The following is a 17,660-nucleotide window of genomic DNA, read 5'->3' as shown; positions in this document are numbered from 1 at the left end:
ACCAGCCACCGTCGTGCTACTGCAGCAGGTCGGCACAATCCGTCGTAGCTGTACTCTGTTCTGTGAGGAAAGACAGATCGTGAGTTCCTAAATAGCTCGGAACCACGATCTGTCATTTTCTCATGTACTGGTGGCCTATCATTTCTTGCGACCTGAACAAGCCAGGAAAGTACAAATACCCCCCAAATTAACCCTTTTTTTGAAAGTAGACATTCCAAGGTATTTAGTAAGATACATGGTGAGGTTTTAGGTGGTGTTTTTTTTCCCACAATTATTTGCAAAATGAAGATTTTATTTTTTTCCACAAAATTGTCATTGTAATAGGTTACTTCCCACATGGCATGTGTTTACCACAAATGATGCCCCAAAATTCATTCTGCTACTCCTCCCGAGTATTTCGATGCCACGTGTGGAACTTTTTCACAGCCTAGCCACATAGAGGCCCAACATGCAGGGAGCACCATGTGTTCTAGGAGCAAAAATTACACATCTAAATTGTTGACTACCTATTACACTTTTGAAGGCCCTGGAGCACCAGGACAATGACCGGTGACGGGGGTATGTGGCACTGGTGACAGATGGCACTAGAATCTTAAGTGTGTTTCATCACATTTTGGTACACAACACATTTGTTTCTTTGGGTGGAACATTGAGTGCTTTTCTATATGCGCATTCATATTGCTTTTCCTATTGTGTACTGACTATAGGTGTTTAACCCCCCCCATTCACTTTAATCTCTCCTTCCAGGCATTACATAAAGTGGAACTTCGCCCCTCTCTCCATCTTAAATTCCGGTGCATGCACAGATGTACCGCCAGTCTCTTCCAGGTCCAAATGACCTGACAGACTGGTAGCGCATCAGCTCACAGTGTTGCCAATTCTTTTTTATATGGTCACTTTTTGCCAGCAAGGTTTTCTGTGTGTGCACAGAGGTTTAGTACACTGCCTCTCAGGATATCTGTGATTTGGCAATACCAAGAGTGAATAGGGGCCATTATAGTAATTGTCTTTTAGCATGTGTTAATAGACATTATAATCAAGAATGCTACCCTACTTATCTCATGAAATGTGTGAAAAATATACAAGTTATGTAAACATTAACTCTAAACCTGCAAACATGTTCAATTTGATGAAGCAAATACAAATTTGCGTTTATAGAATAAAATACTGTACATCTTGGTGCAACATCTAATTTCCATGTTTAAACAATACAAAAACTATATTCTTCAGTGAATGTAAATCCGCTTTTAAGAGGCCACACCATGTTGCGTCTGTGAATATAGTCGGCTTATGATGGACAGGTTCACACTGTTGCTTCATGCACACCATCTGAGAATCTTTACTCAACTTTATCCTTCTCAATCTAACACCATCCTTCACCTCTTCAGTGACTACCACCACCTCTCATAATGGAGACCCAATATACTCATTAGGTCAAATTGCACACTTGCACTTTAATGGGGTAATTAGTTCTCTTCTCCTGCAGGATGGCTCCAACACTCAATGGCATTCACTATGGCGGTATACCCCTTTAAGGGGCCAGGACTTCACTTGGGTACTGTGAAAGGCGCAGAGCAAAGGTCCTCCATGGTGCAGTATGTATATAAATGAGCACATTTATTATAATATTACAGCAGCGAGCATCTGCTCTCCAATTCAGACCTCAATACAGATTGACGTCACCCAGGTTCCCAGGATCCCAGTTTGCTCAGCAAGAGGAGACATCACCAGACACAGCAGAGTTCCCAGGTTCAGCAGTGTTGAGGGTAAAGCTGTGTGACATCAGTCTGTACCAATGCCAGAAGTGCAGAGCGGATGCTTGCCGCCGATGTACTTTAAGTAAAGCATGTTTAGTCTGATTACATGTAAGTGCAATATTGTAATCGTTTCCTTTTATATACATACTTCATCATGGAGGACTTATTATTTTTAAGCTTTTCACCAAGTCAAGTCCTTGCCCCATAAAGGGGTATACCTCTACAGTGAATTTTGCGTATTGCAGCCATCCCATGTCCTATACTGTCTCAGAGGTAAAAGGAGGAATCATTCATCCCATTGAAGGGAAAACGTGCGGTTGGACATAATGGGTATAGGAATTGGACCTACACTATAAAGTGAGAGCAATATATAAGATGGTAGTAGCCACGGACAATGGTAAAGGATAAAGTTGGATGAAGTTTGTATGCTTGAAGCAACACCGTGTGGACTTGTCTATCATAAGCTGACTATATTCATGAAAGCAGCACGACTCATCATGAATTGATCTATGTTCATCAAGAATTTTCTTTTTATTTTAATGTATGGTTTAACCACTTCCTGCCCAGCTCATGGTAAAATGGCGGGCAGGCGGTGGTTTAATTGTTCTGACTGGAAGTCATATGACTGTCCTTCAGAACAAGCCACTTGTGAGCTCCCCTGGGGGCCTGCACAGCTTGGCTATCGGTGGTAAGGTGGGTTGCTCGGATACGCCGCATCTCCGATCACAAAGGGCCTATGATGTGGGCTTCTTTAGCATGTGATCAGCTATGTCCAATTCACAGCTGATCAGTGTAAATGGGGAAATGCCAATTTGATAGGCATTCCTTTACTCACGTGCTGTCTGCGCGAGTAGAGGACAGCCGATAAGCGGCTTTTCCTCACGGGGGATGATTATCAATGCAATGATTATCGGTGCAGCTCCACCGGTGATGCCTGCCAGTGCCATCCATAAATAATCCGGTAATTAAATATTACTAAAAGAAAGCTCTGTTAAAAAAGATAAAAATTTGTGTTTGTGTACAGCATGGCAATTTTAATTTGAAGTGTGACAATGCTGAAAATTTGCCTGGGCAGGAAGGGGGTGAAAGTGCCCTATATTGAAGTGGTTAATGTGGAATTTAGATGTTGCACTGAATTTATGTACGGTGTAATTTTTTATGATACAACGCAAATTTGTGTTTGATTTGTTCACACATAGTAGGTGTAATTTTCACACACCTAATGAGAAAAGTAGGACGGCATCCTTTATTATAATCCTTATATGTTTTCCCGGAGCGCAGATTGATGTCTGCAACTACCTATATCACAGGGTTCATTTAATATTGCTGGTAGGGGGTGACACAGGAGTATTATACTATTTTTGTTAATGGAAAGTGTATAATTTTTTTACAACTGTGATTGAAGCAATTTTTGTATTGTGAATAATGTGAATAAACATTTTGCGCAGGTCTTCCCCAAGCTTAAAAGATGAAACTTCTGATAAAGGGGATGATAAAACGACTGATAAGGAAAAAGCCAAGGATGACCACAGGAGTGATCGATCTAGGACTAGCAAGTCGGGTATATATATAATATATATATTTTTTAATTAAATACAATACATTGCAAGTTTGCATAGTTTGACTAGTAAAGTAAACCTGTACTTTTGTCTAAATTGTTAAAACTAATAATGGGAACTAAAGAACATTGATCTTTGTTTTACAGTGTAAGATCACCGTTGCAGAATATCTGTAAGGTGAACTTACCCTTTAAATCTAGTAAGGCTACAACTAATTATTTTCATAATCTATTGGTTGGGGCGCTTTGTTTCAATTAATCGGATCAGAACCTTAAAAAAAAAAAAAGTGTGTATAATTTAGTTATTAGGGGTGCAACGGATCAAACTCACGGATTGGATAATTTTTCGGATCAGCAAATTTAATTTGCAAAAATCTGTGAAACCACCATATAGTCCCCACTGTAATATCCACAATCTCCCCCACTGTAATATTGGCTGGGTTCGGCTGAGCATGGGCAGGCAGGGTATGAAGGGATGGCTGCTTCCATCCGATTTCTCCCCTCCACTGTACAGATTAGTACAGAGAGGAACCGTCCGAGCGATCACAATGTAAACAGCCTGGGTGTAGAAAGATTGCCGCTGCTTCGGAGCTAGACGGCCGAGACCGCGGAGCGCTCCGCAGATCGCGGGATGTGCCGATCCGAACGGGATGACCCGTGCGGATTGGCGATGATCCGTTGCACCCCTAGTTAATGTTATTTTTTTTTTAAATAAAAGGTAATTTATTCTTGAATATCTCTATGCAGTTTAATATAAATGACCAACAATGTGGTTCGGGAGCAAAATCTTGAATCCATTCTGAGAATAACAGACAGAATAGTGTGTGTTTTTATTTATTTATATATTATTTATTTATATCAGCTTTTTTATTTAAAGAAAAAAAATTATATTCTCTTGTCATAGGCTGGTGGCTTGATAAAAGCTACCTGCCCCTGCTTTCACTTATGCTGGCCATATAAAAACAATGACTTCTAAACAATATTCATTATACGACGTTTGTCCGATTTTCTAAGTGTTACTGGGGTCAAATCGACGTTCGTTTTCAGCCAGTGATGGAAAATTGGTCAAAGGAATTTTCAGTGTATGGGTTTTCGTTCAGAAATTACGTTCATGTTAAAAGCAAGTAAAATTTTCAAATGACCTTCATTCTTTCAGTGAATGTACAAAGATTTTTCATAATGAATACTCTCGTCTGAAAATTGTGTATGGCCAGCATAAGGCTGGGTTCACACCTATGCAGTTTGCTTTTGATCAGTTTCTGCATTTTTTTTTTTTTTGCACAAGCGTTTTCAATTTGTTTTTTTTGTTTTTTTTTTAATGCTTTCTTTTGGCCAGTTTGTTGGGCAATTTAAACGCAAATTGCGGCAAAACACTACATGCTTTTCTGCAGTTTCTCCATTGAGGTCCTCTAATCTTCTGCAAGGGAGTTGATCCATCAGCAATCTTACATCAAGTGCAGTATAAGGCTCCATGCACACTGGAGCTGATGAACTGCAGTTTATTGGAGTTTGGGCATCTTTTTTTAAAAGCCCATAAACTCCACTCACCAGAAATTTGCGTTTTAAATGGCTGTTTTTCAACGCCAAAAAAGATAAACGCTCAAACACGCGTTGGTGTTCAGCATTCTATTTTTTCAATGCATTGTTGGAGTTTGGAATCCACTGGGATTTTTTGAGTGTCCTCTGTGTATTTTTATTGAAAACGCCCATAAACGCTAGTACAAAACGCTATTAAAAGCATGTTTTTCAACCAGCGGTTTCTGCCAGCAATCTGGCATCCAGAAAAAGCTTTTTTGCGCTTCAGTGTGCATGGAGCCTAAGCTTTGCAAAAGCAAGTTCTATTCTGTTGTCTTAAGCAGTATTTCTCAACTCCAGTCCTCAAGGCTCCCCAACAAGTCATGTTTTCAGTATTCCCAGATGCACAGGTGATTTCACTACCTATATTTACTACCTTAGTAATTACTGCCATTTCATCAGGGAAATCCTGAAAATATGACCTGTTGGGGACGCCTTTAGAGCAGTGTTTCTCAACTCCAGTCCCCAAGACTTATTTTCCTATCACCGTCTTGAATAAGGGGGATGTGCGTGGGTCGGTGGTTATTTGTTTTGTTTTTTTGTTTTTTTATAAACCTTTTTTTACTTTTACCTTTTCACTAGGCAAGTTTTACCATCAGCTACATTCATAATGGAATGTCTGAAACGGATGAATTGAATTCTGTTGGGTCTCTGCGAGAATCTTTTTGTGAAATATTCACTGGGTGAATTGTCCAGTGAATAGTTAAGACTCCAAATTGTTAGAGGAATACATTGTTTGAGGGGGTGGACATATTTTATAAAATCATTACATTTTGATGGTTTACAGAAATTTTGTATTAGGTTCTATATAGGGCTCGTTCACACTGGCCCTCAGGAAATTTGTTTTCCTGTGCTGGCTGGCGTTTGCTCTCTATGAGCAGTGGGGACATTATAGAATTTTCAAAATTAGTTTGTTTCTGTGGTGAATAGAAATGCATGGACTGAGTTTCCGTGCAGAAAAACACAGGCATGTTGCATTTTACCACACTACTCTTCAGAGCTCCATTGTTGTGCAAATATGGCACAATGGTTTTCTGTGTGTTCTTTCTGAGACCTAAATTATTTGTGTGTAGGAAAGCACGTGTCTGTACAGTTGTAAAGGAGACCTTTAATAAAATCCTACACTTCTTCTTCTTTCTTTTTTTTATAAATACTGCGAACAAATGTGCTGTCTAAGGCTAGCTGTTATACAGATCACCCCCTTCTCCCTCCGTGGCCATCTGACAATGGAGCTTTTGTCCACCCCCCCCCCCCCCCCAAGCACTTGCTCGGAACCTCTTTAGCTGACAAGCCTCCCCCTGCAGTTCTTGTGAGGAGCTTGTCGATGGAGAATAAAGGGCAGAGTTAAAATGACATACTTGCAAAAAAAAAAGCAGAGATGAGCAAAAAGTTGTGCTATCCTGACAATAGCAATAACCCTCTTGAGTCTTTTTGAGCAATAGGTGAGGGGGAAAAAAACTCCAATGGGGTGGACATCTGTTCCTGTGACAAGACTTTATATTAGAAATGTGTTTATAAATGTTTTCAAACATAAGGGTTGCCATTTTGTTCTAAAACTGTAGCCTTATGGTAATAATTTAGATATAAATCTTGCTTTTTCAAAGTGTACTGTTATTTTGGCACTTCTGTCCAGCTTTCTTTTCGCTTCCAATTTTTTTATATTATTGATGAATAAGGCTAGGTTCACACAATTGCAGCTTCCCTGTGGCCATGTTTTGCTCTGGCAAAGAAGCTTAATAATTTGAATGAACTTCTGTACCTATGGAAAATTGCAGCCACAAGAAAAATGCATGGGGTTGCACCGATACGATTGGGGCAAATGCTCCGATGCTTGATCCAATACCTGGGCAGTCGGGTGCTTGGTGGAGTTAATCACCAATGTCCTTGTATAAAACCCCAGCAAAGCATGATCTAATTTGCTACAGCAGGGGGTACAAATTCCTTCCGACCCCTCAAGAGGCAATCCGATTTAATCTGGATCATCTTTACCTATAATTATCAGTATCCAGTAACATGTACATTTAGGAAAGAATCCAGGCCTTAAAGCAATGTACTGAGCTGACCAGAACCACCTCTGGAGGGAGTCTATTCCACATTTTCACAGCTCTTAATGTAAATAAACCTTTCCATATCTACATGTAAAGAGTGCCCCCTTGTTCTGTGTTGACCGTAAAGTGAATAACACCATATTCACTATATGGACCCCTTAAATATTTGTACATGTTGGTCATATCTCTCCTTAATGTCCTCTTAAGAGAATTCAGGTCCTCTTAAGAGAATTCAGGTCCTCTTAAGAGAATTCAGGTCCTCTTAAGAGAATTCAGGTCCTCTTAAGAGAATTCAGGTCCTCTTAAGAGAATTCAGGTCCTCTTAAGAGAATTCAGGTCCTCTTAAGAGAATTCAGGTCCTCTTAAGAGAATTCAGGTCCTCTTAAGAGAATTCAGGTCCTCTAATCTTTCCTCATAACGGAGTTACTCTGGCTCTCATCAGTTTGGTTACCCTTCTCTGCACTTTGTCCAGTTCCCCAATATCCTTTTTGAGAACTGGTGCCCAAAACTGAACTGCATATTCCAGATGAGGTCTTGCTAATGATTTTTACAGGGGCAAAATATCGCTCTCTAGCGTCCATACCTCTCAATACAAAGGATTTTGCTCGCTTTGGAATCCACAGCTTGGCATTGCATGTTGTTGCGCTTATGATCTACCAAAACCCCCAGATCCTTATCCACTATGGATCCCCCCAGTTGTACCCCCCCCCCCCCCAGTATGTATGACGCATGCATTTTCTTAGCCCCCAAGTCATAACTTTACATTTATCAACATTAAACCTCATCTGCTACATAGTCGCCCAATTAGACAGTGCATTGAGGTCCGCTTGTAAATTGGAGACATCCTGTAAGGATGTTGTTCCACTGCACAGCTTGGTGTCATCTGCAAAGACTATCAATGCTATAGGGTCTGAGAGTAAAAGTATAATTTCAAAGATATTAAAAAGTAAGGGTCCCAACACTGAACCTTGGGGTACACACTGATAACCTTAGACCATTCAAAGTAAGAACCATTGGAAGGGAAAAAGATTAGGGAGGATAAAGTTTTAAAAAGGGGGTTGAGAGGACAACTTGAGGCAAAAAGGGGCTAGTAATGGGAGAACATCGATCCCTTCCAATATCATTCACCAAGATGGTAAACAATTACTTAAAGGGAGAGTCAAGGTCCAAGGGGATCACATGTTATTCAAATAGGGGATGCCATTGGAAATTTGACAATGACATTTTTATATAAAGGGAGAGCTGTGTTTACCATACACATCAGGTTGAGCCAATGAATACCATTTCATCAATTTCTTTTTTGGCATAGTACAGGAAATACGATATGAGAAGCTTGGAGTGGTGAGTGCTGCTCATAGTCTGGGATTCCCAGTAGGGCTAGAGTGGGTGTTAAATTAAGTTGTAGTCCAAGGTTTAAAAACGGCCTTCCAGTATGACCTAACCGAAGAGCCCTGCTCTTAACAATCCTCCCAAGCCTCCCTATCCATAGAGGAAATATCCCCCTTCCAATACTTCCATTCTAATGGTATTCATATTTAAATGGGCACTGCAGCTACCTTCAGGTGATTGTATACTGGCAAACAAAGCTATAACCCACCCCAGTAAGCCTGTGTTTTTATTTTTTTGCTAGTGTTTTAGGTGTATCAGTGTCTTCTATCTACAGTAAACCTTTATTTCTTAATCGTACATCACGGGACATGGCCATAGTAATTGCTATGTGGGTTAAATGCCACCTTCAGGTGATGGACACTGGCACACCCTAATCAGGAAGTTGCCTCTCCATATAACCCCTCCCACTACTGGGAGTACCTGTTTTTTCCCATTTTTCGTGTTGGTCACGAGTAAAGATGTGCTTTGCTGAGCTCCACTGGAGCAATCCTTGCTGGGGCCAGCTATGCAGTGGACCTTGTGGTGGAAAAAACGAAGTTGAGCCCATAACGCTTCTCTTTTTACAGAGCTGGACCCTGAGATCCAGAGCTTTTTTTTTAAGGCGGGGTGCTTTACAGGTAGAGGAGTGTGGGTTCCCACAGGGTCCCCGGTTCCTGAAGGTTTTGTAACGGAGCCCATCATGAGTGGTGAAGATTGGGTCTGTTGTGGAGGTTTCTAAGGAAATTTTAAACGTTCTTATGAAATATCTCCTTTTAAAAAAGTAAATGTTTTCATACTTAAGAGTCACCACTGGGGGCTCTGTAGAGCACGTACCTTGTCATGCTTTCCTCAGACATGACTCGGTGTCACAGAAGCTGCAGGCTTCCCCCTGGAGAGCAGCTCAGACCTCCAGTAATATTGGGGGGGAGTTTCTTCCACAAAACACCCCCTGCATAGGGGGAAGCCAAAAACTATCGGCGATGCCGCTCTGTTTTTTCACGGCTTGTTACAGGTCCACGCCTCCCCCCCCCAAAAAAAAAAACATGCCAATCCCGTCGGATCAGAGGCCTGCATCTCGTGCGGGGAAAACCCTCTTTTGAAAGGTGGGCGGTGGGGGTGCGATATGATTGAAGCACAGCGCTGGCATCCTCCAACGTCCAGCGTGGGAGTATGTTTAAAAGCTAATTTTTGCTGGCCGCAGATGTTGGCGGGGACACAATAGCAGAGGGGCATGTAAGAGGTGACACAGGCATTCCCTGACACATTTACTAATAGCATTAGGCTGAGCTTTAATAGCAGCACCAGCAGTGGCTGGACTATTACTACAAGAAATTGCATCCACTGCTTGAGCCTCTCTGCCTTTGTTCATTGGGCTAAGGTCAGAAGGGGGAATTAAACACTCCCAATAAGGGCTAAAAGGGTCTCCCTTAAGCTCTGTAAAGCCTCCTCATCTCTACAATGGTATCCTCCTCTGAGGGGGTGGCTGGTCAGAGTAAGCACGGGGCCATGACATGTTTGCAACTGTTTTCAACACTGCAGCCCCTGTCTATATTACTAAAAAGGTATTTTTTCCTTGACCATGATAGGATTGGAAAAAAGGTTAGTGGCTTTAACATCACTGTGTGTGACAAAATCCGACAGGGTCTCTTCCATTACCCAGGACCCTCAAACTGAGGAACTGGGGGCGGGAGAAGATGAATTCCCTTGGGACCTTGAAGAAGCTGACCCTTCTGAGGGTAAAATGCAGGGTGGATCAGCTTCACAATCTGTTAAATTGGTGCAAATTTTTACTGAACGGTCGGCTCCACATTTATGTACCCTTAACTGAGTGGGTTTGCTAAAGCCGCCTCAAGCTGTGCATGCCTTTCCTGTCTATTAATTGCTGGAAAAGCTTTTTTCTATCTGAGTGGGATCACCCAGATTATTCTTTCCCTCCTAAAACATTTTTTTACACTTTATCCTATGGAAGAAAAATTTCACAAATAGTGGGTTATACCAGCAATTAATGCTGCTATATCCTCTGTGAATACGTTTGACTTGTCCGGCAGACAATGCTCAAATGCTTAGGGATCCGACGGATACAAAATTGACACTCCTATAAAAAAAACACTTAATTCTCTGGCAAGTTGAGTGTCTCAGCCTTCACTGACAGTAATTGGTTAATTGTTGAGAGATCAGTTTAAACAGGTGCTCAAGGTTAACCTGTTCAGCAGGCCCACTATCTGGCAAGCTACTAGCAGTTTTGTTTGCAATAGTTGCTATGAGAGATTCTATCCTTCAGGCCTTGCGCCCTTCGCTACGCGCCATGCAAGAAGCTCCTGTGTAGTCTTCCTTTTTGCAATGAAACGGCTGTTTGGGGATGATTTGGGTAATACGTCCAAAGAAATTCTAGTGGGAAAAAGTACCCCTTTGACATTTTAAGAAAAGGAGTAAACATCCTTGTTTTAACAAGCTCCTTCTCCTGTGCTTCAGCCTCCAGGCAGTCATGGCGGCCGTCAAGTTCAAAAGGTAATCCTCAACCCCAAGGACAAAAGAAGGCTTGGGGGAGGAAACCTGCAAAATACTAAAGCCTCCTTATGAGGAGGTGCCCCCACTCGCTCGAGTAGGGGGGGAATACGTCTGCAGTTCTCAAGGTTCTGGTAGGAAGAGTGTCGAGACAGATGGGGACTTCCTCAATGGCTCCAGGGTACAAACTGGAATTCCAAGAATTCCTATATTCTCAGATCAAACGTTCCTAAGGATCCAGAGAAAAAGTCTTTCAAGCATTGGACCATCTTTTGGCAAAAAGTGATCATGTTGGTCCTCATGTAAGAGCAGGGGTTGGTTTGTTTCAAACCTTTTTTCAGTGCCAAATGGACATTCTGGATCTCAAAAATAGTTTGATTCCTAAAATATCTGCTCTTTTTTTGCATGGCGTCAATCCAATCGGTTGTCTCCATCCTACGAGGAGAACTTCTGGTGTCAATTGACATCAAAGATGCATACCTCCCAGGTGCCTATTTCCCCGCTCACCAGTAATATCTACTTTTCAAGGTAGAAAATCTTCATTTTCAGTGTAGCTCTGCTTTTTGGTCTAGCTACTGCACTTTGAGTGTTTTTACAAAGGTTCTTGCCCCTCATCTAGCCAGATTAAGGGCTCAAGATGTAATGATTCTAGTTTACCTAAATCTGCTCTTTAGTCCAGTCGGTAGCCCACTTGGACCAAAGTATGGTCACCACATTCAACTACCTGGAAACCTAGGTTGGTTTCTCAACTTTGAGAAATCTTTCTTAAAACCATGGAGAAAGTGAGTGCGTGACTTGTATAGCGCTACCTATGCGAACTGAATCGCCTCAGGGCGCTTTCTTGCCACCAGAATCCGTCTGCGGCTTTTTGCGTGGTCCTTTACCCTGTAAGGTCCTGACACGCTTCCAAACACATACAACATTGACATACACATATTAAGGTCATTTTTTTTTAGACAAGGTCTAATTAACCTACCAGCATGTCTTTGGAGTGTGGGAGGAAACCAGAGTACCCGGAGGAAACCCACGCAGGCACAGGGAGAACATGCAAACTCCAGGCAGATGATATCGTGGTCAGGATTTGAACCAATGACCCTATTGCTGCTAGGTGAAAGTGCTAACCACTACACCACTGTGCTGCTAAAGGCTAAAATACTTGGGTCTGATCATAGGTACACCCAGAAAAGGGTATTCTTGCCCCAGGCAAAGATCAGCGCCATAAATGAACTGATTCAGGTGGTCGAAGCAAGATGAATTCTTAATCTTTTGCATGAGGTTGTTGGGAAAGATGGTTGCTTCATTCAAGGCCGTTCCTTATGCTCAGTTTCATTCAAGACTGCTGCAAAACAGTATCCTATTGGCTTGGAACAAAAAGGTTCAAGCTTTAGATTTCCCAATGTGTCTGACTCCAAAGGTGTGCCGGAGCCTCAGTTTATGGTTAATAAGTAAAAATCTGCAAAGGAGAAAATCCTTCCTTCAGTTACCTGGAAAGTGGTGGTAACCTATGCCAACCTTTTTTGGGTTGGGGAGCAGTCCTGAAGAGGCAACTGTCCAAGAGAATTGGCCCAGATCAGAAATGTGAAATAAAAAAGGTATGGCGCTAAACCCTATCAGTGATAAAATGAATTAACTTATCAAGCCCTAGTGTTTGTTTTTTATATATAAAAAAGGGAAGAGAAAAGAAAAAACTGTTAGTGCTACCGTGCAAAGATATCCTAAAGCAATTTTGTCCAAAGCAAACTATGTGTAGATAATGTGTAAATAATGTGAAATCAACATTCACATTTCATTATAATAAAACAACAAATGAGTGTTAATTGTCCTGTGCGTATCAAGTTATTAAAAACATTCATTAAATGTGCAAAAAGGTGAAATTGTTATTAGTAGAAAACAGATTGTGCAAACATGTGCAAAAAATTGTGCAAAAAGACAACTACAGATCAGAGCAACCAAGGATCAGAAATCATTCAACCAAAAAACCGCATAAAGGCGTTAAATGTGCAGATCAACAATGTTTTCAACCAATAATCGCATGAAGACGCTTCTGAGTCCAATATAAGTCCAAAATTAATATTTGGCTTGATAGTGCTGCCTCTTCGGATTATTGTTGTAATGATTACAAAAAATCAATGGGGGGTATTTGATTCACTTGTGCAAATAGTGTGGACTTTCACTTAGAAAACTTCATCCCCGGTGCGCCACTCTGTGCTATGGTATATAAATGCTCTCACCAGAGTTAATGCCCTCGTGGGGCTAGATGAACCTTCACAATGTAAGCCACTGTGTCGCTCTCTGGCTGCTGCAGGTGCACTGGGTGAAGCTTCGTTGTTCCGTCCGTGTAATATCCAACGTTAATGTATAAGGAAAGACATATCCATAGTGTAATACGTTCTTAACCAAATCGTTCGTTTATTAAATTTAAAATCTACTCACATTTTGTATTAAAAGCATATGCGTATAGTAAAAACTCCGTTCGTCTCAAACGAGTGCACACAACGTGGCCACGCCCTACGCGTTTCGTCACTACGACGTCCTCTGGAGCGGCCATATTGGTGCACCTTATTGCTTAAATAGGGTGTAGTGCTCCACTACGCCTGCGCTGAACTAACAGCGCCATTTTGGATATGGGATGCCCTTTCTTTGCTAGGGATAAAAGCAATTTTGCCCCCTAGCGCCCTTAAGAAAAACCGATGTAATAGGCATAATTAGTCTTGGAGCACTGCAGCCTACCTATGAGCCACACTCAATTTAGATGACATTCCTTAGTCATTTCCCATTTGACCGGATGTTTATAATTAGTTTTTTCTTGTCTGGGAATAACACTAAAAATACAGTAAATAAATAAATATATGCATATAAATACATGTAGATTTCGCATATATAAAAAATACAAAAAATATAAAAAAATACTTATATAAAAAATACTTATATAAAAATTCTTATATAAAAAAATTCATATGTAAACAGGGGGGTACACATTAATATTAGAGAAAACACATGAGAATTTATAAAAATTATATGAATTATAAAAATTATAAAAATTACATGAAAAGGTTTTTATGTATTTAAAAAATCTTTTGTACATACTAATAAAAGAGGGAATTATTCCAGAGGAAAGTTGTTTGGGGAGACATTAATTTAAAATAAAACTCTATATGGAGGTGCTAAGGAGATCTAACTAGCATCGTCCTATAGGTGGTTGTGATATTGTAACTGTATATTACGTTCAGGGGAACTTTTGGATAATTTTAAAAGGAGGGGGTCTTATTGTAGTTCAGACATCTCTAACGTATTTTGAATGGATAACATTCGACCTGAACCCAAGAAAGGTTGGGCCATGAGGTGTAGAATAGGCTACTATATATGTGGTTAGGTCTTGTCGGGATCCTATAATATGTGTGTGTATGGGTAACATTCGACTGCGGAATATTCGTCCAGCATTATCCAATGCTGGGGCGATCAGTTAATTGTTAAAAATTAGTTAAGAAGCAATTGAGGTCTAGTTCTATGTTCATTCCCCTTGGCTGGAGGGTATCTAAATTAAAAATCCATTTAGTTTCGTTCCTGGATATTTTGATCGTTTTGTCTTCTCCTCTCCAGTGGCCTCTTATTTTGTCTATTAGAGAAGACAAGACGATCAAAATATCCAGGAACGAAACTAAATGGATTTTTAATTTAGATACCCTCCAGCCAAGGGGAATGAACATAGAACTAGACCTCAATTGCTTCTTAACTAATTTTTAACAATTAACTGATCGCCCCAGCATTGGATAATGCTGGACGAATATTCCGCAGTCGAATGTTACCCATACACACACATATTATAGGATCCCGACAAGACCTAACCACATATATAGTAGCCTATTCTACACCTCATGGCCCAACCTTTCTTGGGTTCAGGTCGAATGTTATCCATTCAAAATACGTTAGAGATGTCTGAACTACAATAAGACCCCCTCCTTTTAAAATTATCCAAAAGTTCCCCTGAACGTAATATACAGTTACAATATCACAACCACCTATAGGACGATGCTAGTTAGATCTCCTTAGCACCTCCATATAGAGTTTTATTTTAAATTAATGTCTCCCCAAACAACTTTCCTCTGGAATAATTCCCTCTTTTATTAGTATGTACAAAAGATTTTTTAAATACATAAAAACCTTTTCATGTAATTTTTATAATTTTTATAATTCATATAATTTTTATAAATTCTCATGTGTTTTCTCTAATATTAATGTGTACCCCCCTGTTTACATATGAATTTTTTTATATAAGAATTTTTATATAAGTATTTTTTATATAAGTATTTTTTTATATTTTTTGTATTTTTTATATATGCGAAATCTACATGTATTTATATGCATATATTTATTTATTTACTGTATTTTTAGTGTTATTCCCAGACAAGAAAAAACTAATTATAAACATCCGGTCAAATGGGAAATGACTAAGGAATGTCATCTAAATTGAGTGTGGCTCATAGGTAGGCTGCAGTGCTCCAAGACTAATTATGCCTATTACATCGGTTTTTCTTAAGGGCGCTAGGGGGCAAAATTGCTTTTATCCCTAGCAAAGAAAGGGCATCCCATATCCAAAATGGCGCTGTTAGTTCAGCGCAGGCGTAGTGGAGCACTACACCCTATTTAAGCAATAAGGTGCACCAATATGGCCGCTCCAGAGGACGTCGTAGTGACGAAACGCGTAGGGCGTGGCCACGTTGTGTGCACTCGTTTGAGACGAACGGAGTTTTTACTATACGCATATGCTTTTAATACAAAATGTGAGTAGATTTTAAATTTAATAAACGAACGATTTGGTTAAGAACGTATTACACTATGGATATGTCTTTCCTTATACATTAACGTTGGATATTACACGGACGGAACAACGAAGCTTCACCCAGTGCACCTGCAGCAGCCAGAGAGCGACACAGTGGCTTACATTGTGAAGGTTCATCTAGCCCCACGAGGGCATTAACTCTGGTGAGAGCATTTATATACCATAGCACAGAGTGGCGCACCGGGGATGAAGTTTTCTAAGTGAAAGTCCACACTATTTGCACAAGTGAATCAAATACCCCCCATTGATTTTTTGTAATCATTACAACAATAATCCGAAGAGGCAGCACTATCAAGCCAAATATTAATTTTGGACTTATATTGGACTCAGAAGCGTCTTCATGCGATTATTGGTTGAAAACATTGTTGATCTGCACATTTAACGCCTTTATGCGGTTTTTTGGTTGAATGATTTCTGATCCTTGGTTGCTCTGATCTGTAGTTGTCTTTTTGCACAATTTTTTGCACATGTTTGCACAATCTGTTTTCTACTAATAACAATTTCACCTTTTTGCACATTTAATGAATGTTTTTAATAACTTGATACGCACAGGACAATTAACACTCATTTGTTGTTTTATTATAATGAAATGTGAATGTTGATTTCACATTATTTACACATTATCTACACATAGTTTGCTTTGGACAAAATTGCTTTAGGATATCTTTGCACGGTAGCACTAACAGTTTTTTCTTTTCTCTTCCCTTTTTTATATATAAAAAACAAACACTAGGGCTTGATAAGTTAATTCATTTTATCACTGATAGGGTTTAGCGCCATACCTTTTTTTATTTCACATTTCATTTCCCTCTCCTCCCCAACAAGGAAGTGAGGGCTTCAGGCACAGGCAGCTCTAACCCAGCATATTTCTTTTCCTTCTTTTAATTTTACCACATATTCCTATCACAGCGGAGATTTGTTTGTCCATAGCGCGACTTTATTTATTCACAGATCAGAAATGGCCTTGTCTAGAGATTCGGGCAGAGCACTTGGTCCTGAGGGCCTGAGCGTTCAGTTTATGGAATTGTCCTGCCAGGATCCAATCCGACAATGCCACCCCAGAGGGTATGTCATAGGTAGAATTCTTGACTTTCTGCAGAGGGGGTTAGAAATGAAGCTGGTCTTGTGTACTTTCAAAGGCCAGGTCTTGGCCTTATCGGTATTGTTTCAATGACCATTATCTTCTCATTCTTTGGTTCGTCGTTTTTTTTTTTCCAGAGGGTAACGTGGCTTAATCCTCCGGTTAGGTCACCCCCGAACCCTTGGGACCTGAATTTAGTTCTGACAAAAACGGCAATTTTGAGCCGATACAACATATTCCCTTGGTCCCTTTGACAAGTAACTGGTAACCATATTCTCTGCAAGAAGGGTATCAGAGGTGGCCGCTCTTTCTCTTAAAGAGCCATGTTGTTCACAAGGATAAGGTAGTATTGCGTCCTCCTAACTTTCTACCGAAGGTAGTGTCAGGTTTTTATCTAAACCAGGATGTTCTACCTTCATTTTTTTTTTTTTTTATTTCTCCCAGAACCCTGTTCTATGGAATAGAATTCACTACATTCTCTTGTGGTGAGAGCAGTCAAGCGCAACTGCTCAGATTCGAAAAATGTATGTTTTTTGTTTGTGTTGCCTGAAGGTCCTAAAAGAGGACAGACTGCATCAAAATCTACCATTTGTAAATGGATTTAGCAAGTAACTGTTCAGGCTTATGGTTTAAAGAGGGGGATTGTACCCTGTCAAATCAAAAGCGCACTCCACTAGGACTGTTAGTGCTTTGGGGGTGCATCACCAAGCTTCCATGGCTCAAATCTGCAAGGCCTCAACTTGGTCTTCAGTCCATACATTTACCAGATTTTATCAGGTGAATGTAAAAAGGCATGAAGATATCACCTTTGGCGTAGTGTGCTGCAGGCAGCAGTATAACTCCTCTAGTCTCATGTTGCCCTAATTCTGTTGTGTCTCCCTCCCCTCAGTTGGCATTGCTCTGGGACATCCCACATAGTAACTATTAT

General features: G+C 40.4%; 1 protein-coding gene across 1 annotated transcript in view; it reads left to right on the top strand.

The window, feature by feature from the left end:
• Positions 1-17,660, top strand: part of LOC143974427 (scaffold attachment factor B2-like) — a 117,949-nt gene that overhangs the window by 56,762 nt on the left and 43,527 nt on the right. The window contains exon 10 of the mRNA XM_077475804.1: positions 3,206-3,318. Coding sequence (XP_077331930.1) covers positions 3,206-3,318 — 113 coding nt within the window. The remainder of the gene's footprint in view (positions 1-3,205; positions 3,319-17,660) is intronic.

This window comes from Lithobates pipiens, unplaced genomic scaffold (genome assembly GCF_037356315.1).
Source record: "Lithobates pipiens isolate NorthernLeopardFrog02 unplaced genomic scaffold, aLitPip1_a1.2 Scaffold_13, whole genome shotgun sequence".
NCBI classification, from domain to species: domain Eukaryota; kingdom Metazoa; phylum Chordata; class Amphibia; order Anura; family Ranidae; genus Lithobates; species Lithobates pipiens.
The sequence above is the reverse complement of the archived record's forward strand: the minus strand, read 5'-3'. Positions and strand labels throughout refer to the sequence as shown.